General features: G+C 33.1%; 1 protein-coding gene across 1 annotated transcript in view; it reads left to right on the forward strand.

The window, feature by feature from the left end:
• Positions 1–24,000, forward strand: part of LOC111000694 — an 88,969-nt gene that overhangs the window by 48,520 nt on the left and 16,449 nt on the right. The window contains exon 2 of the mRNA XM_022270244.2: positions 19,963–19,999. Coding sequence (XP_022125936.1) covers positions 19,986–19,999 — 14 coding nt within the window. The 5' untranslated portion in view covers positions 19,963–19,985. The remainder of the gene's footprint in view (positions 1–19,962; positions 20,000–24,000) is intronic.

Raw genomic sequence — 24,000 nt, forward strand, 5'->3', positions numbered from 1 at the left:
ACAACTGAGTTATGTGGCCCGCTGAAGTATTTCTGAACCAAGTCAAAACTTATAGTCCTTTAAGAAAAGAGCGTACCAATTCTTAAAAGGCCGGCAACGCACTCGCGAGCCCTCTGGCATTGAGAGTGTCCATGGGCGGCGGTATCACTTAACAGCAGGTGAGCCTCCTGCCAGTTTGCCCCCCTGTTCTATAAAAAAAATCTTGAAAAGCCGGCATTGCATTTGCGAGCCTTCTGGCTATGTGATGGTCCATGGGCGGCGGAATCACTTAACAAGGTGAGCCTCCAACCCTTTTGCCTCCTATTACATTAAAAAAATGCTGGTGTCGGTTTGGGCGTACAATTCTGTTAAGGACCCTGAAGACCCTGTGACGCAGCTTCTAGGAACTACTCCAGGTGGCTTTAGCCAGTCACTGAATAGCACAGAATCTGGAGTAAGATCTCATATACTGCAAGTAAATAGTAAGAATATTTAATTTAAACGAGGCTAGAATTAAAGTGACGAATGTTTGGTTTCGTAGTCGGGTTTGCAACCGGTTTCAAAGCTTTCCGTTGGAGCAAATTATCATGTAACGTTGCATTTTCAGCGCTTATGTACTTTGAAGGATTTAGCTTTGATGTAGATGTAGCTTGTTTGTGTACCTTGGAATATCAGCTTCATAGCTTATTTCTCTTTTATATTAAACAACTTATGAATACAACTTACATTATTTTATTATTTTGTATAACTAATTGTAAATTATGTTTGTGTTTCAATGGGTATGCTGTGGTTGACTTTTGCGTATAATGTTATTTTTTAGATATTGTATAATTTGTAGCCGTCGGATTACTGATAAGCTAATAAATAAATAGCTACAAATAAGCGCAATAATATTTCATTGAGCAGGTGCTCATGACTATTAATATAAGTAATATAAACTATTGGTAGTAAATGTAAGTTTAGAATCGATTTAATCATCATTTCTGTTGACATTCATAAGTGTACTTGTTTAGATGTACGAACATTATTTTGAGTTTCAAATATCTAGTACATTGAAGGTAGATCTTTTTTAACTGATATAACGCGATTTTTAATTTTATAAATTTTGCACTATAATCGTGCTAAAGCAACCAAATGCAAAACCAATGTATATTGAAGAATTCAATAACAGTTAGCAAGTTTTTGTTCACCAACCAGTATGATATTGAGCCGAGTGGCGAACTGGTTTGAAAGTTTCGATTTTTCCTTGATCTGGATTAAGAGTATAAATAGTTTTTTAATAAATACCAATATATACCAAGACATTGAAAGGTATAAGACTTTTTAAAATAAAGCGGCGCTGCAAACCTTTTTAGGTCTCGGCCTCAGATTTGTGTACCTATTCCACGATTTGTCAATCTGTCTGACATGCCATCGACTTTTTGGGTCTGAGGCAGGCCGGTGTCCTCACGATGTTTTCCTTCACCGTTACAGCGAATGTTAAATGCGCACATAGATATAAAGTCCATTGGAGTGAGAAGTTTGCGATGGTTGGTATGTAAGGATGTCTATTAACAGCCAAACCCTATATATAACCTATCTCAATCCATTTTTGACCATCTGAGATAGAGATCTCAAAAATGTTGTAAAATATGTGCCACTAACCAATTGACGGCCTGAATTGTAAAAGCCATATCTCTATATAAGCTGTCCATGGTAGGTCGGATCGGTGTCTGTGATCGGACGATCTGTGGATAGACCTTTATATATCTATATAATGTATCTTAATTTTTTTACAGTTTTTTACGGGTCAAACAATGTGTAAACAAATGTGCATAAGAAAACAATGTACTAAAAACAAAACCCGGTAATATGGAGAGATATTACCGATTATATTATATCTGTCGCCAAAAATTAATTGTCTTCGTAGGGTTTGGTTATTGGGATGCAGATAGGAGATCGATCGACGGTCACGGTCTGACAATCCACAATCTCAGATTGTTTTTTATCTGAGATTGTGGATTAATTTTTGGGTTCGGACGTAAGAGGCTAAGCAAGCAAAGATTATCTGCATAGGTAATGGTTTACAAAATGTATTATTGAATAATAAATACAAATTACACAATGCATCATTAATAAAGTTCATGATAATTGGCATATTAATTATGTATGTAACATCGCAATTACTGTACGCCGCTGGGTAGTAATGAACAAACGAAACTAATTACTGTATTGTTTATCATGTCCTCTGTTTATTAAGGGTGTATTGTAGTGGAGAAAATTCGATATTTTCACCATGAAAGGCCGGCAACGCACTTGTCAGCTACCTTTCAATGCGAGTGTCCATGGTTGGCCGCATTAATTAACATGAGATGAATCTCGTGCCCGTATGCCTCCTGTGAATGAAAGAAGAAAAAAAAAATGCGTGTATACAAAGTTCACATGTTAGAAGTGAAACTTCTTTGTAAATTATTACTCAGTTAAGGCCCCAATAGATGATCATTTACCAGTATATGATCACTACATGTATTTGTATATCTATATTCACACTGTATACGTGCTTATGATAATATAAATAATTAAAAAATCTGCGTTCACTGCACAAGTTATGCGAGAGAATTGCCATCTAAAGTTCTAATATGGAACTACAAAACGAATACATCAACCAATAGCGTGTATTTTCTCGTTATCCCTTTCTCACTCTCTCTCATTCGGTCTTACTCGCTCCCTCCCTTGTCTTCGACTATAACGCTGCAAATCTTTGTGACGTTTCATCCGTTAATATTTTACCCTCATGCGCCTTAAGAAGTTTCAATCATTATTTTATAGAAGATTTAACACTTGTATCTATTGTCACTGCCACACACTTTACACTATCAGGTAATCCAGAGTTGAGAACTTTAAATGTGAATATATATCTTGTACAATAAAATTCATAATTGAGTTATGTTAATATAAACATATATGTTTATATCGTATTGTTCTCAAACTTTAACATTTAATTTTCTATATATACTTATAGTTGCGTATTCTGTTACAGGTATTTATGATGGGTGAATTGGCAAGTAATTGGATATAATTTACAGAGGCATAGTTCGAGTAAGAGAAAAAAAGAGAGGAGTAGGTTTTTTTTTACCCATGACGCATTATGAAGACATCACTACCCTGAGAGTCAAGGTATGACTTCCATATGCCAAAAAATACGTGTCACTTCGTTAAGTATGACAAGTATGTCACCTATCAATGATTTGACATATCAGAGTTATGCTTAACGTTAAGTCTCGTTTCCAAATCTTAGCATCAAGATTCATAGATCGTAGTCCTAATAACCGTTGTGTAAAACAAAAAAAAACTTGGCGATTAAAAAGAGTCGTGGAGAGTTTATTGCCAGTTCTTCTCGTCCGTTCTCGCCGTTGATTTGAGAACTGGTAGTAAATGTAAAATTAGACGCATTTAATGTATATTTCTTTTTTCGACGTTCATAAGAGTACATTGTGTACCCAAACCTATATGAATAAATTATTTTGGTTCTTTTTTACTTTTTTGACTACTGTCCATTTTATAACATTAGCAGGATTTGTACAAGAATACAATTTAGTTACGTCATACCGCGCTGTTTACGACAGCTCGAAATCATCGATTTTACATACAATTTGTATCATGAATGTGCTTTGGGCTTTTGTGTTTTCGTCAAGTTATCGATAATATCATCAAAGCGCTCTTTAACCTTAAAAATATACCATAAATAGTTTTTTTTGACCACCAAATGCAAGTATTGTCGCACCCATTTAATGGGTGCGTTATAACGCCCATTTTAAAAAAAAAGGTTACATAAGTAAGGCAAGAGTCGACCTATACAAGCGATAAAAAAGGAAATACCTACTCAAAGTAAAATACGAGAAATAATGACCAATATAACACAATATTAACTGACTAAAAAAATCGGAATTACAAAGTAAATTATTATTAACAACAGATCTTTGTATGTTTAGTATCATATGATCAACCTTTTCAAAGATACTATGGTGCTGATACAGGGCAAATTACAACCAAAACACACACACTTAGAATGTACATAATAAATTAATCAGTTTCCTTTTTTTGACTATTGTTTTTTAGTGTTTTGTGTGTGTGTTTCGTTAGCAATAAATGTTATGTCTATGTCTATGAAATGGTAGGATAATTGGAACTACTCTTGTAAAAAATAATAGATTTTACTTTATTTGACATCAAAACTTCGATTTGTCGCAAAGTCCACACATTTGTTATGAGATAAGACGAACCATAAATTCTAGAATGATATATATCTTAGCAAATAATTCACGGTCAGGCTTCTTAGTTTTGACATTCGTTACTTATTATATATGATTTATAAGTCTTTACATTATTATTTACACAATTTATACGATAATTTACAAGCAAAAAATCTGAAAAATATTCTTCAATGAATACGTAACGGACTATCGCTATATTTATTTTATTTATTTATTTACTAACACTTTTGTTACTAACATAGCATATATTATATATGTATTTAATTGTATTTTCTAATTATTTATATTATAACATCTATGTTTAATTTAATTGTAATACATTTTAGATTTAAGATAATGCAAAATATGCCATAGATTTAGTACTATGATGTGGTAAACTTAATAAATAAATAAAAATAAAAACACTTTGCAATACATTACAATAAAAATAATTACATTAAAAGGAGCGCAACTGGCGGACATATCCCTTTCGAGCGATCTCCTTCAGGCAACTATAATTGTGAGAAAAAATAATACATAATGGAACAAAGCAAAGCCATTAAAACATATGCAATAGCGACAATGAAAGGATAACGTGAGAAAATTTTAAATTTAAATTAGAGTGAGGTTCGAATTACTCACGCGTCCTATTGAAATAAAATGAAAATCCGTGAAAGCCTCCAACGGCCATGAGAGCCAATATCGTAAAAGCAAATATTTAAGCGTTGGGCCCGTGCTGTCGAAGCTAAAAGCTTTATTAATTATTGATACGGGTGAATAATATTGCGCATTTATTAACGTGTACACGTGATTGACATCGTTTGATGTCGAGTAAACTTGGGCATCAATTTTGTCTCATTAATTGTTTATCTTCTCTTCTACTTAAATCAAATCTTAAAATAACATACGAAAATTGAGAGGATAAAAGATAGTACGCTGTTTCGTTGAAAGAAGTCGTGAATTGCTTCGGGAATACATCAATGGGCAGCTGGTTCCACATAGGTGATATTAATCCGAACAAAATCTAAGTAATAAAATAATAAAAAATAAAAATGTTTATTGTTTCTCAATTTTACGTTAATACATGAGTATGAGACAGCCCCCGTAAGTAGTCAGAGACACTTGTTGGGGTTGACTCGCTACTTCCCTTATACAAATTCTCATAGATTTGCTATGAACTTATTCTATGCGTGCGTGTTTGTGTGTGTATGTGCGCATGTGTGTGTGTTTGTGTGTGAGTGAGTGTGCGCATGTTGTTAAGTGAATAAATATGTATGTATGTCTCAAACTAACGAATTCGTACTAAGTGTGATGAGGCTTCAAGTAACTCGAAATTTTCGTAACAAAAACATTGTTTAATCGTACATAATTAAAGAAACAAACTACATGTTCTCATCTTTTAGTATCCACTTTATTTCGCTTGGATAAATTTATTAGTGGCATTAATTTTGCACCTTTCGCGTTTCGGTACATAATGACAGTAGCCTGCCAAGTTAAACAGTTGTATTTCAGCTAAATTGCCTTTCGGATATATAGGCCATTAAAACAGCTGAGCTGAAACATAGTAGACAGTTGGTGACAGAAGGCATAGGACAAAAATTCACCTTTCTTTTTCATTATGAATCAATTATATTGCGTCACCTGTGACTAAGTTGTCTAAATGTCCTATACCCAGGGTATAGGACATGGGGGGACAAAGGGATGAGAACCTCCTCAACCTAATAATATTAAAAGCAATCTAATAACCTTAAAGATATTGCAAAAGAGTGCCTTACAAAATATTAGAAGTATTTTTAAATATTGTGATATTGAATCTAGGAATTTATATCTCGAAACGTTATTTACTTAGATATTTATATTAAGTACAATTTAATAATCAAAGAATCAGTTATATAAGAATAAACTAAACTAAAAAAAGGCTAGTATCGTAAATACTTTAACCATCCCAGTCTTATTCAACTTTAAGATCGCGCATTTGAATCTGGGCTGCATAGGATTTTTTCGCAATTAATACTTGCTCAAGGAAACATTGTAAAAAACCTATTTAATTAACGAATCCCTAGTCACTGTTTTAATTATACGTTGTACCACAATTCTATGCGTATATTTAATATAAAAATCCTGACTGCTCTTAGTAATCAGAAATAGTACATTTGCAGCAACATACTGACTGTGATTATATCGCCATTCATTCGTTCTCGTATAGTTCATTCGTTCATTTCGGTTACCATTCACCACAATCTATTGTGCACAAGAAATTTACGATGTAATACTTTGTGCTTCAATAAAGCGACTAGCGTTTTACGATTTATACGTCGCGCGACTTTGCGAGGACTTTAAAATGTTTTTGAAAAAGGTTTACCTTTACCTTTAAAACAAATGTACTTAGGTACACGCATTTGTTTATCAAAATAGATAGACTTTTTCATTGAAACTACGCCGAGAAAAATCTACATGAGCTCTGAGAGGCCGATTAGGTAGCACGCGGTCAGCAGGCGGCGTTATCTACCTTCCTAGGACAAGGTTTGGTTTGTCTTACTTTACCAGTGGAATATAGGATTAGATTCTTTTTTTCCGACTAAACTGTCGAAAAATGTATATAAATAAATATTTTACTAATTTTTTTTTACCTTTCCAAAAATTGATTTATATAAATAATGTGATATATTTTAAGGTTATGAAGTGTATGAATCATGAAGACCTGTATATTATTCGAGAATAAAGCCGTTAATAACCTCAAAAAGTTCTCAAGTGTTTACAATAGGCTTCACTACCCATCCTGACATGGCGACCCTGCCAGCGTTGAATTGAATTGAAAATGTAATAAACTTAAGTAAATATTATACAATGGGAAATTCCGCGACAATCGCCAGAACAACCCGGCATGGTATCATCACCCATTTGGGGCAACGTATGTGAACTACATTATCGCTACAGAAGCTGTTAGCAATACAGGTCCACAAAGAGACTGCAGCATCAATCTCACCGTTTTTAGTGGTTGATCTTTGTTAGGATCCTTTTAATAATATATTGTCAGACATTTAATTATTTGCTTATCAATATCCTTCACGCTACATATTATACAATATCTACAATTACGTAACAAAAGCCAAAAACGGAATACACATTTAAAAAACAAAGAACACAGTTAACAATTATTACCTTCTTATACAATTTTTTTTAATGATTCATCGATCACATGTTTGATATAAAGGAGATTGTAATCACTGAATTAAAATACTAGAGTTTTACACAAAATATTGAAACGCAAATATTGTTTTTAGATCTCTTGAATAACTACGCTGTTTGTATTTGGTCGGAAAATATATTTCCAATATGGCGCCATTTTTAGGCGTCGCCCCGGAACTATAAATTTCGTTAAAAAGGTCTTTTCCTCTTTGCTAAGAGAAGTCAAAAGGTACCTTTGTTCTTAATTTAGTTACATCAAATGAAATTGTCATCGTTCAAATTATTATGATCTTCCAGACAGAGAAAATTTATTAAAAGCTGTATAAATTGTGTCAAAATTTTATGTTTTATTTTAAACAAAGAGAGCGTACCTCTCAAGCTACACAAATTTCTGATTGCATGATAACCAAGTGACATTTTATTATTTCCAAAATACATCAAATATCCAAGTTAAGTTTTTATTAGAAAATTCAGTCGTTTTAGTATTCTTCTTTGCTTGTTATTTATGTATACCCTTTAAACCTTCCCTGAACTTATACAATTTTTTCAATATCTTTATTAGCCAAACCTGACCAAACATTCTCGAGTTTTAACAGTAACATCATTTTTTTAATTCATTTTTCAGTCCTCAAACAGTGTCAGATCAATAAAATATGATATAGATTTAGCTTCAAAGCTTGTCCATTATCAATAGGTACACCATTAATTTAATTTCACTATCGTTTAAAAAGGAAATGAATTTTCTTCACGTGAAAAAATTTAATTTAAAATTGAAATTGCGTTCTCGTGTAATTCAAATTCTAAGGCTTTAGAATGAAGGAATTAAAATTGTGAAGGGAAATAGAAAATTTTAAATCCCGGAAGTTTTATACAGAATTATAATTTTCTAAACTGTTCAGAGGTTCAGGAAATCCCCTGGGAAATATGACAATGTAACTTAGAAAAATCGTAGTTAGTTAAAATATGAGGGATGTTTATGATAATTTAGTTAAAGGATTTTGAAACTTTACAACTTAATTTGAAGACGTTGCTCGCTTCGTATCTCAGAAGGCCATCTTTTCCCATCAGCCTTCCTCGACAATCTTTGCACTGAGATATATTATTAATTGATTATCTTTTTAAGACTACTAAGCGGCCTATATATAGGTTTACATCTGGCAAGAATTTAAGCTGAAAAATACAGCTGTTGAAGAACTTTTTGAGTTCAGCTAAGGTGGTATTTTACTGTTTCAGTTTCTTGCGCCGGTTTCAATTTTGTGCAATTAAACTAAATAACTTTATTAAAATCATGTTCCTAGTTTCTTCATAGTTTAAAAAACCGAGAGAAAACTCCAACGCGATTCCCTATAACGCAGTCCGGGTCTACCGCGTTATACGAGACATTGCTGTATTATGCTTGCCTGATCTGTATTTGTAATTGTGCTAAGTGAAGACACACTTGTCAAGTGTCTAAACGCAGTATTTATGATAATGATTAATATTTAAAGTTTTGCGGTAAACAAAGATTACTCAGTGGATCTGCGACCCATAAACTGGTCTCCGGCTACTAGGCTGGCTTGGCTAAGCTTCCTGAAAGGCGCGATCTTGGCGCTCAGGGTGCGTCATCCAACATAGATGGGGTTTGTCCCTATAATGTTGGGTTGGGGTACCAACTCTCCAGTTTCGGCATTTTTTCAGACTCTCCATGTCGTAGGATCATTATTCCAACTACTAAAAAACTTATCCCACTAAGAATAAATTGCGTATCAACTTTTTTTATTTTAATAAAGTCAAGCAGGTACTTTAACATCGATGCAGTCTAGAGCACAGCGTTGTCTATGGCTAGCCATGTCATTTGAATAAAAATAGTCCCACAAAAGAAGTGCTGTATTGGATGTTTATGAAATTTGAAATTCCTTTGAAAATCTTTACTTCTATAAGCCAAGGTACATATGATACTAATAATAATCGGGCCTCATTTAATTCTTGAAACATTCATCACACTTTAAATTTAATTAAAAAATAAAGACGTTTTTCCAAGACCTAAGAAGTATAGACCTCCAACTAGCTCCATTTCTCTCTATCATAAGCATTTAAGATCTCTTTCTTTTCCTTGGTGGCACTTTTCGTTAGTTCTTTGCTATCAATATTTTTGGATATCAATAGTGTATGAATAATTTTTGTATTCTGTGTTATTTCTGTACTTCCCTCATGTCCTTTATTGTTTTCTATTTCGATTCGATTTCGATCGTCAATCTTTGGTATATATGTATGTAAATAGTATTCGCTTCTATATAAAAACCGTTCTACCTTTTATAAATCTCTTTTTATCAGTTCGTTATTTTATTATACCCAAAAGAAACCGCTCATTACCGCTGCTATTCTTACAAAGACCACATAAGTCACGTGGTACATTTTTTGCTCGTTTGTGGCGAACGAAAGTGAATGAAATTGTGTTTTTGGCTCTGATTCATACAAAATGGATGGGAATGAGAGAAAATTACATTATTACTTACAGACATTATGAATTTCATTCCTTCATATGTTTTTAAGTATTAGTAGCAACTGTTTATATTTTATTTATGAGAGTTTTATTAATGAATTGTTAACATTTTGGTTGTATTAGTTGTGTTAGTTAGTTTAAGTAATAATTTAAGATTTTTATGTCCCTTTTAAGGTAGAAGCCTCCTCCATATTTTCCATTTTCCTTTTTTCTCTCTGATTGTTAGTTAAGATTGAATTGTCTTGTTTTGATAGTATCTTAAGTTGAATGTGCATAATTTTAATTTTTATTAAATTTTCTTCGCTTTTCACATGTAATGCAGGATGGTGGGCATTTTCCCAATAAACTGTGTTTTGTTTTGTTTTTTAGTTTCTGTTTTTGTTAGATTCTCCTGGCGCTTTTTTAAAAGAGACTACCGAGAGTTTTTTACGCCAGCGTCTACACCCTCTGTCTTCTTTGCCGATGAGTAGGGATGCCTACAGATTGGAATAAGTGATACCTGGATCTTATGTTCCATATTATATATTTTTTTGAATTTGCTCTGGAGCTAAATATGATAGGTTTTGTTTATTTTATTGGGAGTAGGTATATTATCCTTGTCACTGTTTATTTTCAGATGGTGATTTGTATTCTGATCGCCTTTTAGAGTCTATACTTTCTCCTTTATTATCCGTTTGTAGTAACTGTTAATAATGTACTAATGTAAATAAAAAATATAACTGAGTTAATTAAGTGTTTGTGAAGCAATTAAATGTACGCAATCTAATACAAAATATAAAACAGTACGAATGAAAATAAATATTTGACAAGTACCGGTAAAACGCGGGTGAAATATTCAAAAAGTCGTATAGACTGTCAAGTATAAGTTGGCGTTCCAGTGGCGGCGCCTCCTACAACCCTCTGTGTTGCCACTTTTTTTGTTTAGTTTGGATTGATGGATATTCTTAGATATTACATTAAAGGTAAATAAAAAACTTAATAACAAAAAATTATTTTTTATAGTAATTATGGTCTGTTAGAGGCATTATTCCTTCCATGAATTCTTCAGAGTCATCTGTGTCAGAAGAATCTGAGTCGCTGCTATTCAAATCAATTAAAAATGGTTCCATTACTGTTTCAAGGCGGTTGTCTGTCATACGATAATTATTTTCAACATTTATAACGTGATTACAGTGTTTCTGCCATTCTTCAGCAGTTATTTTGGAAAATGCACTATGGATTCTCTGTTCCATGTTTTCAGAGAGGTTCACGGTTCTTTCAGAAACACCTTAAATAAAACAAAAAATATTTTAAGTTATCCATCAATCACATTTACTTTCAAAAGCAATTATTATTTTTCCCTAAATTTGGGGATATAAATATCACTTTTAACTGGCAATACTTTACCTGTCAAAGCCGCTGTTCGAGCATTCACTTGTTGAAATGGAATAATCGGCCCATTGTTACGTTTCTCCTCTTCACAAAAACGTTTTACAGCTAGAATAATTTCTCTAGCTGCACTCCGCACTACTTTTGGCATGTTTCGTAATGATTTTTACACTTTAAAACACAAATTATTAGCACCGACACACGTGAGGCTACCAAGCTGTTAGAACTGTCAACACAACTGTCAAAATTAGTACCTTTTTCTGCCACACGCCAACTTACACATGACAACCTATAATTGCGTCACTTGAAACGGTCCACAGACTGAGCTAATTTAATTATTCGAACAAATGCCGCGCAATGAGCCGCAACTCTAGCCATAGAGGATTTATGACGCATATTTTGTTACTTAAATAGCCGATTTCTATTCAGTTTGTGTTTTATATTTTTTATTATACTTTAGTCATTTGTTAAATAATTTTGTTTTTTAATAATTGAAACTATAAAATAGGTTTATGTATATTTTGGTATATTTACGACGGAATTATTTTAATTTATTGTGAAATTATTATTTCGAATCGCCGACGACTTCTGAGCGACATTCTCTTGGCGTTGCGTAGAGATGTGCGGTCACTCTGCATTTTCTACCGCATTTACCACGAAGAGAAAGGAGTTTCAGACATATACCTCCAGCACATATTCTGATCGGTCGTCGAGGCAGAATACGAAACTTCAACCGTTTGACTTCGACATCCGTCGTTGTAGTGTAGTGTGCGTTTATTAAGGCAGTATTTTCCGCTTTTTTAGTGGGCTAGTTTATTTTAAAGTGGGCTTAAGAACGAGCGTAAGAGCGAACTTTTTAAAAGGCCGGTAATGCACTTGCGAGCCTCCTGCAAGTGATGTCCATTTGCCTCGTTTTATTAAATGCTCTACGCGTAGATACGGATGGAATTTCGTTTTCTGCCTCGATGTCCTTATCTGGAACTCCTCTGAACACTCTCTTAATTTATTTCATAATTACCTATTCGGTTTCATATATCTTGTTTATCGAAGTAATCTGTTTCGCTTTGTATATTCTCTTATTGTTTTCTTTTATAATATGTAGATGTAAGATTATTAATAAATTATTAATTAGAGCCATTATCTTAACATTAACATTATCACATCACAGACCCAATTAGGTCTACAAACTACAACTTAATTTTCGTACGTCATATAATACAATCATTCTTACTCGAAGTACCGTTGTTTATAAATTATTTCGTTAATCCAATTTATTTGGTCGTTTGAGCTTTGAGAGTACTTACTTTTATTGTGAAGCGCGCAAGTGTTCTCTCGTTTCTACTTTGATGTAAAGAAAACGACTTTATTTTATAAAGCAACTGGTATCGTTTGAGCTTTCAAAGACTTGACTGACTTGAAAAATCACTCTATGGATATCTTAAGTTTTACGTACAAAGTACACATGTCAGAAGTGAAAATGTACCAGTATATGATCACTCCATGTATTTTGCACTGTATACGTGCTAATAATAATATGAATAAATAAAAATCTGCGTCTACTGCACAAAACCTTATGAACAGAATTTCCATGTAAAGTTCTAATATGTAACTATTAAACGAATACATCAACCATGTGCGTGTAGTTTTTCTCGATCTCCCTTACTCTCTCTCTCTCAATCTTTCTCACTAAAGCTCTCTCACACCTCTCGCTCCCACTTCTAACTCTCTCTCAATCGGTCTCAATCGCTCTCTCCCTTTTACACTGCTCATCTTCGTGACTCTAATATTATTATCAGCGTTTCATCCGTTAACAATTTAACTTCATGCGCCTTAAGAAGTTTCACTTAGAAAAAATTGTTTGTAAAAACTAAAAAGGTTGTGGCACCAGTAATTGTATTTTTTTATTTTATGTGAAAATTATGGGAACTAACTGTTTTACTAAAAAAATTAAACAATTGTTTATTTACATAATTTAACTTAAAATATGTTACAAACCCATTTTGTACAAGCGTGTTTTGATGGTGTAATATTTAAGTAGGTTCGTTTTAAAAACCGGTAAATGTGAATGTGCAAGTCAAGGTTATTATGTCATCTGAGTAACCAACTTTTACGCTTTTCACACCGCCTCTGGCAATTCTAGGTGGCGCTGTTGATCGTGGGAGTACTGTTTTAATCGTCTGTAAAATATGTCAACTTTTTGTTTTTTTCTTATAGAACAGGTGGCACACGCGCAGGAGCCTCATCTGATATTAAGTGCCCATACCATGCCCATACCGCCGCCCATGGACACTCAGATTGACAGGCTCGCAAGTGTATTACTTACTGGCCATTCAAAAATTGGTACGCTCTATCTTGAAATCCTAAGTCGAAATGACTCGGAAATACTTTGAGTTAGGTAACCTAACATTAAGTTACATATATAATTAATAGTTAATCGTCAATGTTTTGTTTCATTTCGAGCCGAAGTAGGTTATTCTGATAAGGCCAGTTTAGAATCTTGGGAATTATTTAACCAACCAAAAACCATAAAAATACAACCCATAAAAGATTGTACATTTAAAAGACAAACAAAGAGCAATTGCAAAAGACCACAGATCTCCACAATTGCTCTATTTATCTATGGTTTAAACAATGTAAAACCTCAACTTCAACCACTTCCGCCAGGAAACTACTGGATCGTGAGATCACGATCGTGGTTTAAGTTACAAGGATGCGAAAGTTACAAAATAGTTAACTATTTTAAAAGAAAAATGTGCCTTATCGAAAAAGACTTTTTTCAATTTTTAAGAATTCTTTTATTCACAACTTCAAATAAATGTTTGGATACGAAATGTCACTGTTACAGGTCGGAAACACTGATCAATCCTTGAATAAAGGTAACAGAGTCGAATTTAAAGAAAATATTTTTTAACGTTCGGTAAAGAGGCATCTTTTTAGAATTTAATAGAAAAACTTGTTAAAAGAAATATATAAGAATAAAATAATACAATAAATAAGTATAAAATAGAAAAACTTGTTAAGAGAAATAGTAGAGTCTCATCATCCGAGCTACCAATCCTTTTACGTAAGTTATTCAATACCTACAACGATAACATAGTCGGGGAATCTAAAAAAAACACTTCAAATATACCTTACCCACTTGATAAGACTAACGCAAATTTTTGAGTACCGGTGTAAAGAATTGTTTGTTTAACGATTACATACAAAACTTAATAACCATTGGAAACGACAACTTACTTCCAAATTATGACTTAGCACCGACTTTTACCCATAAATAAACCAATTAAAACATTTTTATACACGAATTAACGGAACAAACAGACACGCCCATATCAAGCCTATTTCTGACACAGAACTTGGAAATGGTAGTTTCAAAATAAGTTCAATGTCAAATGTATTTTTGATTATAACAGAAAGTTGACTTCTTCGTTCTTAGTTTCTCTGACTCGTTTTAGATTACTTTTTTTTTATAGAACCGGGGGCAAACGGGCAGGATGCTCACCTGTATCTGTTTTCTCAATTTCTGTTATTCGGATTCGGATGTCGGATTAAAATTGCCGGCGCAATTTTTTTACGCCTTATTTCGATCATGTCATTTATTCCTAGGTATCTATGTGCCCTTTTTTGGGGAAGGCCTAATGCCTGCATTTCTGTTGGCCACTCTCTGCCATGTACCTGCTGATTCCTCAATCTGGTGTAAACAGCTTCTAAATTGTTCTCTTTTGCGTTTATTGTCCCATGGGCACCAGTTTGATACATTTTATTACAAAACGTGTTGTTAACTGAAAAAAAATCAAATAATCAAAAATCTAAAAATAAATCGGTAGTTTTTCATGAATTTTTTTTATCTCAATAGTTATAACAGCTAAATTATGGTGATTTAGTTATTGATATCTATATATGTGTGTGTAATTCAACAACCCTTTAAAAGCTATTCAATGTCTAGATACATTTATTTATACAAAAAAATACATACACTATCTTTAGTGCTAAGATACAATAATTCGATAGTATCGAAATTAAAAACAAAATATATACTTTATCATGTCTAACTCTTTGTATTCTGTCATTTAAACAACAGAATGAATATGTCATCAACTTAATCATATAGGTAATAATAATTCTGAAGCCCGTCTATTTCCAATTATTCTTGCAATAATTCAAATAGAAACCAGTAATTAAATACAAATAAAACGTCCTTTTATAGTAAGAGAAAAAACGTTAAAGAAATAGACTGGAATATTATTTTTCGATTTCCGCATTTCCTTTAAGGCTAACATTGGAGATAAACAGACAGTAATGAGGTGCATTGCACCGTGCACTTTGCTCTCGGCCGGGAATATTCTAATGACTAGTAGGACCTCTAGCTTTATCCCACGGAAGCTCAACGGTATATTTATACTGGGAAAAGAAATTGCCTGTGTTACCAGTATTATGCTTAAATTGAATTAAATATGTAAATGAAAACATTTACTTATCATAAATATTCGAACCATTTTCTATTTATCATGTATTTAGTGTTATTGTGTGTTGTATATAATTTATATTTGCTGTAGAATTACGAAATAAATGGAAAATAAAACATACAATTCAAACATTTACGAAAGAAAAAATCATTTAATGCATAATACCTAAGTCGGCCTAATTGTGTATACTGTGAGAATGAGAGTGAGTATGTGGGGTGGTATGATGCAGGTGATTTAGCGCTATGGATATTCTTAATACTCCATGCATACTCCAAGATAGATTTCGTTACACAACAATGTATAGTGGTACATGCAGAGTACATTATTTCTAAGAATGTAACAAACTATATACATAAACAGATAAAACTTAAGTGATGTTTCGGAAGGTTTACTAAGATGAACTATGAGATGAACCTGGGAATTATGCAATCTTTAGACTAGATTTGTATTTTTGACATTCCTAGATTGAAGATAGGGCATAATAGCATGAGAGCCAATATTTAGAATGAATATAAAATAATTAGTAGACTAAAAAAGCGGAGGACCGAGAACAAAAGTAACGAACGAAAATAAAAAAATATATAACTGCAACTTAGTATAGTACCTTTGTTCTGAACAAGCCCAGGCCATAAATTTATTGCTATCTATGAAGCAAGACTAGATTGCTCTGTGCGAATTCTAAGTTTTTCCTTCGATTGGCGCCGTATTTTTATAGCCCGTTATGGTTCCCATGGTTGTTTGTATTACATTTTATGCTTTATTACAATGGAGAAAGGGTGATAAATGCGTGAATAATTGATAACAATATTGATTGCAATTGCTCCATTTTACATTATCGTAGTTAACTATTGTTTCATAAAACGTGTGACATTGAAATTATAAACGAAAAATATATGTAAAAGCATTATGTATATATTATATATGAAACTATATGATTTTTGTTATCATATAGCTGCGGGACAGTTCTGTCTAGTTAATTTTGTAAAATAACTTTTTTCATGGCAGGCAAATGGGCAGAAGGGTCAAATGATGTTAAGTGATACCGCAGCCATTGCCACCGAAACTTCCATCGTCAGTAGGCTCGCAAATGCATTGCCGGACGTTTAAGAATCGTTACGCTCTTTTCTTTTTAAGATAAATTGGTCCGAAATATATTAGTTCTAATTTATTTTCATATTTCATGTTTATAGCAATGTAGGCCGAGTGTAGTGGCTTTAACGTGCGACTCTCATCCTTGAGGTCGTAGGTTCGATCCCCGGCTGTGCACCAATGGACTTTATTTCTATGTGTGTGTTAACATTCGCTCAAACGGTGAAGACCCAAAAAGTCTACGGCGTGGCAGGCACAGAAGTCTGATCACCTATGTACTTGCCTATTAGATTAACATGAAACATACAGAAATCTGAGGCCTAGACATAATAAGGGCATAGCGCCACTGATTTTTTTTATCACTACATCTCAGCGTAATACTTCGATAAAAAGAGATAAGCTCAAATAGATTTCATAGAACATAATCAATTGATAAAGATATATTATATACATTTATTTATTTTACACATAGTCTTAAATAGAAAGAAGTTGGTATTGTGGAAAAACAAAGTGGATACAGTTTTTCTTTCCACCAGGACGTCGAACGTATTTAAATAATTAACTTATATACATACTAAGGCCAGTGACTAATGACAGTGAAGTAATGACATATACACTATAAATTTTTTACCATTAGAATTGCACGAACATCGTAATAAACCAATTGGAACTTTACGCTCAATAGATACATAAATGTGATAATAGTTGCTATCACCTATGATCGTGTTGGTGGCACTTTTCTTTCGTCTTCTGTTTGCACCTTTAATCTCATTGTCTGTGGTACATCGGGCAGACGACTAATATATTTCGCATTATATAATAAATTGCGATTTTCTGCTTATGTTAATTAATTTAGTAAATGTTCGAATTTGAAACTGTAAACTTTGATTATTATTATACTATTTAATAGGTTAGTATATTGTTAAAAAATTATTTAGAATAATTGAACGAAAAAAATATTTATATAGAATTATTATTCCTATTTAGCAATAACATGTCGTTTTTTTAATAATATATTTATAATGAATAACAATAAAAGGCAATTTATTGCTTGTATGCGCAAATAACTGCTCAAAAAATGTTGATCGTGGCTATATAATGACTTAACATTTAGAAGTTTTGATATAAGTAGATCGGGTGATGTGTTTATTTGGGAGATGTTTTTTTTAGCTTGAAATTTTATATTTAAGATCAAAGATCAAGTACAGGACGACGTCCTCGATTGGATCCGCTCGTCTATATACATAAATGTTATTTTGGTTGGTGTATGCTTCAAAAACTCAAAAAGTTCTCCATCGATCGAGCTGAAATTTTAGCATGATATATAATCCGCAACAAGTATTGTTTTAATTGCATCAGTCACATATCCGCGACCGCGAAAAAACAGCTAACCATCAGCTGTGTACCAGTGACCGCGCCATCTGCCGGAAGCGAGGAAAACACTCGCTGACAACCGCAATAGTATTGGGAATGAGAAATATTCATTTCCAATGACATTGCCAATCACAATGTGCCACAGCGAACCGTGGGCAGAGTATAGCTATCTTAATATATATAAATCACGTGTCACGTTGTTTGTCCGCTGTGGACTCCAAAACTACCGACCCGATATCAATCAAATTTGCACACCGTGTGCTGTTTGATCTAACTTAAAAGATAGGATAGCTTACATCTCACTTTATACCCGCAATATTATTTTATTGCAAATATTTGTTTATTATTTGATACAATTATAACAGATGGCGCTGTGTTAAAAGTACCAACGTTTCACATAAGTTCTCCTACCGTTTCCCTTGAATAGTTTACTACTATGTAATATAATAAAAACCTTAGCCACAGCAACGCTTGGCAGAGTGCTAGTTTATTTATATATCATCAAAAAAAAATCGCGACCGCTTACAAATTGTGTTTCTGGAACATACATTTGTCTGACAAACTCATTTTCTCTGGCTATTTAGAGATAACATTTATTCTGCTCTGTGGGAACTCGTTACCTCGGTATTACAAACAATAAGAAAACGTTAGGAAATCAAATCGACCATTTCCAGTTTCAAATTAATTAAAATATTCATTAATTATTCTCAATCATGTATACGAAAATAATTAATACCATACCATAATTTAATAAACCTATACTTTATTCATCAATGGTCTTAATGAATATTAAATGTTTTTATAAGTAATTTTATAATTTCATAACTTATTTACATCGCGTAGAAGATCGAATATAATTCCATAATGGACGTAAAAGGCCGCAAAAGATTTATTACAGAATAATATATCCTTTTATTTCTGGTATGTATTATAATAATACTATTCATTCATACGTGTGCCCCAAAGGCAAATCCTTTAATACAGCGAATTCTGTCTTCGCCGTGCTGTGCTGTGCTTTTTCTTCTCTTCTTATCATGTCCTATAACACCTTGGTGGGGCAGAGGGCGTCCACAGCGAGTCTCCATCGCATTCGGTCTTGAGCCTCGTGTTTCACCTCGCTCCAAGTCTTACCAGCTCTCTTTGCCTCGTCCGCTACTGTACGGCGCCAGGTTTGCTTTGAATTGCGGTTATTGTACCTACCTACTTTAATACTTTGTACTTTTCTGTTCTACTTGCCACGTGCCCCGCCCTTTTTCTACATAAGTCCATCGGGCCATCTCCTTTTGTTATGATGTATTCTTAAGTTTTAAAAGCTGCAAAATATAAATGCATTATTTTTCTTTCTTAGCCTTACAGTTAATAGAACTACGTTTCTACGTTTTCTCATCTCCAGTTTTTTAAAGTCAACTTTTCTGTTGACAATATGAAACTTCTAAACTTATCTCTAAACCTACAGCTTGGTTGCCCCTGTTCTAAAAAAAATATGAGAGAGTATAAGAGGTGTATAATCTGAACATCAAGCCTTGAACCATTTAAAGCCTTTAATATTATAACCCACAATAAAATTTTGTCGCAACATATGTTGCTAAACGGAGAGAAGAAAAATTAAGTTTTATTTAACATAGCATAGTTTTATTGAACATATATTAGTATGTAACTTCTAAAATGGTATGCTAAGTAAGATCATATTAAGATAAAACGAAACAGGGCCGGTAGTAAATTTCTAAAAAACATAGGATATCTATTATTTAATTAAAGATTAAAAAGATAATTTCTTTTTCAGGACGGAGCGCTGGATTCAACAAAATGGATTCCGAGAGGTAGGAAATCGTGAAGTTTACCTTGTTCACTTTCCCACGCCACCAATTAAGTCCGGAATTGTCGAGATTAAAGAATAAAAAGTTTATATATAAAAACCTTGATTATCTTAATGCAACCGAAGGTGTTACATTTTTTTAAATGTCATAAACGAAATATGATTTAGATTAAGTATTTTTTTGTGAGAAGTAAAAAAGTGAGTAAAGTTCCTGGGTACGCTGTTACAATGGAGCAGTAGACCTTAAGCCCAAAAAGTCGACAGGCAAGTAGGTGATCAGCCACCTGTGCCTGACACGTCATCGACTGTTTGAATCTCAGAAAAGCCGGTTTTTCACTCGATGTTCCATTTTTTTACCATTGTAAGATGAAGACAAATTACCATTCGAGTAAATGCGCATATAGAAAGAAAATAAAAATAAAATACAAAATGTATGTATTATTTATTAGGCACTAAAAATTGATATATAGAAATAAAGCTATTTATCAAAAAACTAATCTAAAATTCCCATTCATTGAATTGGAAAACTAACAATGCATGGTCGTATGACAATTCGCAGACATATGGACCTTGACCTCCTATTGTAGGGCTGTGAATAATATATAATTATAATACTAACAATATTATAATTAGCTGCTGTGGTCTCTGGCAGAATGACCAGCGCTGGAGAACATTCTGCTCCTTAGCAAATGCTAAGCCTGGGCCAATTGCAGCACACACACACACACACATACACATTTGAAACGAGCCGAATGAGAAAATAAATTTTACTATTATTTTTTTCTTTTTATTGTTTTTGATGTCACATATATTTTCTTCTTTGATTATTGTTATTTTGTGTGGTTATGTGTGTGTGTTTTGTTTATCAAACAAACACACAGAAATTTGAGCCGAGACCTCAATCGCTGACATTTTTCTTTATTAATTAAAAATTATTATGTGTGTATGTATACCTACTACTTATTAATTTGGAAATGCATATATTTTAGTTTTCTTCCCTTTAGTGTACTTGAACTGGTCACATACGTATTCCATTTGCGACTGTAGTCAAATGATCTAAATGCCTATGTATGGTCAGGAAAATCATTTGAACAGAATCCAGTATTCTGTCTGATCTGAAAAAGTTTTAACTACGTTTAAAGAAAACTAAGGAAGTTTAGTAAATCGATGTGTATAGAATATTTATTTCTTGTAGCATTTTCGCAACAATTATTATTATTACTTCTTATTTATTTGTTTACTATATACTATTACATTCTTTCTCTTTTTTTGCTTCTGAGGTGCAAACTGACGTTGTGGTCTCTGGCAGATCAGCGCTTAGGAGTGGACTTGTTCTTAATCTGGAACCAGGACCAGTTAAACCAAATGTAAAGATTCTCCCGATATTGATTAAATATCGTTACAAATATTGTTTGTTTATTATTGGAGGCCATTCTATTGGATTTAAGGAGTGCTTTGTAATTAATAAAATAAAAAAGCCTTTATTTAAGTAGGTACTATCTACACGACATCTGACGGAGTGATGGCTCCAAATTCTTCCACTTGTCTCTCATTCTTGCCATTTCTTTTCAATCCTGCCTCGCTATCGCTTTTATTCCATCTTATTTATTATATACCGTCTACATTAAATAGTATATTTAGTATATAATAAAGCTACGCCGCAAACAATTTGTATGACTCAAAACTTAGCGATTCATGTGTGGCGGAGTTTCTTGCCAGTTCTTTTTGAGATATGCCCTTGACGTGAACTGGTAATAAATGTAAATTTAGAATTAATTTAACTTCTCTTCTGACGTTAATAAGTGTACTTGTTTACCAAATATGAATAGAGTTATTTTGACTTTGACTACCAAAAAAAAAATATATATATTAAGAAAGAAAATTGGTGCACAGCCAGGAACCGAACCTACCATCTCCGTGATGAGAGTCGCACGCTTAAGCCACCAGGCCAAGAGAAGCGTTAACAGTAGTTTTGTATTTGCTACACGTTTATTTAATTACATATATTTTGACGTTGCTGATAGTACATAGTTTAGAACTGGAATCACTGAAACTCCCAATTTTTGAACACACGTTTCCAACTCCTAATGAAGTTTTCGTTCCATTTCAAAATACATTTTAAAGCAAAATTAATTTCCTAGAATTCTCTTGATTCGTAATTTCGCATCGTTGTAAACAAGTGATTATGATCGTATGTAGCGTCAGAAGAACATTAATTAAATCTAGCTTTTTTAGAGAAGAATATGAAATTCATTAGAGTATCTTACTTAGGTCATGATAATAACATATATATAGATAAATAACATCTAACGGAGGGTTTTTTAAGGCAGTTTTGCCGCACACCTGTGCAACCAGCTGCCTACTGAAGTATTTCCGACAAATTTAGCTCAGGATCCTGCAAGAAAAGAGCGTACCAATTCTATTAGGTCGGCAACTCACATGCGAGCCATCTAGCAATATGAGTGACTATAGACTTGGTATCACTTATCATCAGGAGCATGATCACAGATTGTGCGTGGTCAGTCTACTATATTAGGTCCCTAAGTCGAATTGGTTAGGAAAGGGAATATGAGTGACTATAGCCCGCCAGTCACTTCACGTCATGAGCATGGTCACAGGTTGTGCATATTAGGTTCCTAAGTCGAATTGGTTAGGAAATACTTCAGTGGGCAGCTGATTCCACATAGTGGTGCACGGTGAAAACTACCTAAAGAAACTTAAACTAACCATTGCTTTGGGATATTTGGTATGAACTATTTCCATCACACAAATATACAGTATTTATAATGTTCTTAACCTACATATTAACTTTATTTATAGCAAAGGGTTGGGACAAGATTCATATATCGCTAGTCCCCACACAAGGGAAGTCCTGTGTTGTAGTGGTTGCAGCTCCTTACAAGCATTGTGTAAAAAAAAAACTTGGCGATTAAAAAGAGTGGCGGAGAGTTTATTGCCAGTTCTTCTCTTCCGTTCTACGCCCTTGATTTGAGAACTGGCAGTAAATGTAAAATTAAATTCATTTAATATTTATTTTTTTGACGTTCATAAGTGTACATTGTTACCTACATGAATAAATAAATTTTGAATTTGAATTTGAATTTGTGGGTAACTAGTACAATTATTCCGTGGTACAAGGTACAAATGTTTAAAAAAGTAGTATAAAATAATAATAATTTTAGTTAATAAACAAGTGAGTGTGAATGGGTGTGGTCCCTGAAAACGCCTTTTCCTCGCTATATTTAATTTTGGCCAATTATATAATAACATAGAATTTTGAAGAAACTTTGAGTTTTCTGCTATCGCTACCATTATGCAAAGTAGAAACTGAAGCAAATCAACTGTACGCCTTCTGAATAGCAAAGTATCAGAAAGTATAGTTGTATGTTTTTCTTCGAGTGCTTTTGAGAAAACAATGACTTCATAATTCGTTATCTAATAAATATAAAATAAATAACACTCGAGTTAAGTAACCTAACATTAGTTATGTAATATATTTTATACATAGAAGAATATATTTTATACGTAGAAGCACAAACCAAATGTAAACAATTATTTGTAGCCTGTAAAAGACTCTTGACTATAAAACATCGGTTTTGCTAGTAATTTAAGTGCAAAAGAATATTTAAGTGTATTCAAAAGGTTGAATACACTTAAATATTCTTTATAGGTAACAGATGTGTCACTTAAGCCCGAACCCAATAATTAATCCACAATCTTAGATTAAAAACAATGTTAGATCAAACCGTGACAGTCGATCGATCTTCTATCTGCATCCTAATAAACAAAACCCTACGAAGACTATCCATTTTCAGCGACGGACAGAATGCAATCTCTTCGCTCTCCACACACATATTTGATAATCAATATAATCCAAATAAAGTAAATAAAACCGTACAAATAGTATCAAAATATACAAGTCTATGTTTAAAACATATAATATAGGATATTGACACAGTTGAACTGTCATTTTGATATAAAGGTCTATCCGCATAAACGGATCCG

The sequence above is a fragment of the Pieris rapae genome, chromosome 2 (assembly GCF_905147795.1).
Source record: "Pieris rapae chromosome 2, ilPieRapa1.1, whole genome shotgun sequence".
In the NCBI taxonomy this organism is placed as follows: Eukaryota; Metazoa; Arthropoda; class Insecta; order Lepidoptera; family Pieridae; genus Pieris; species Pieris rapae.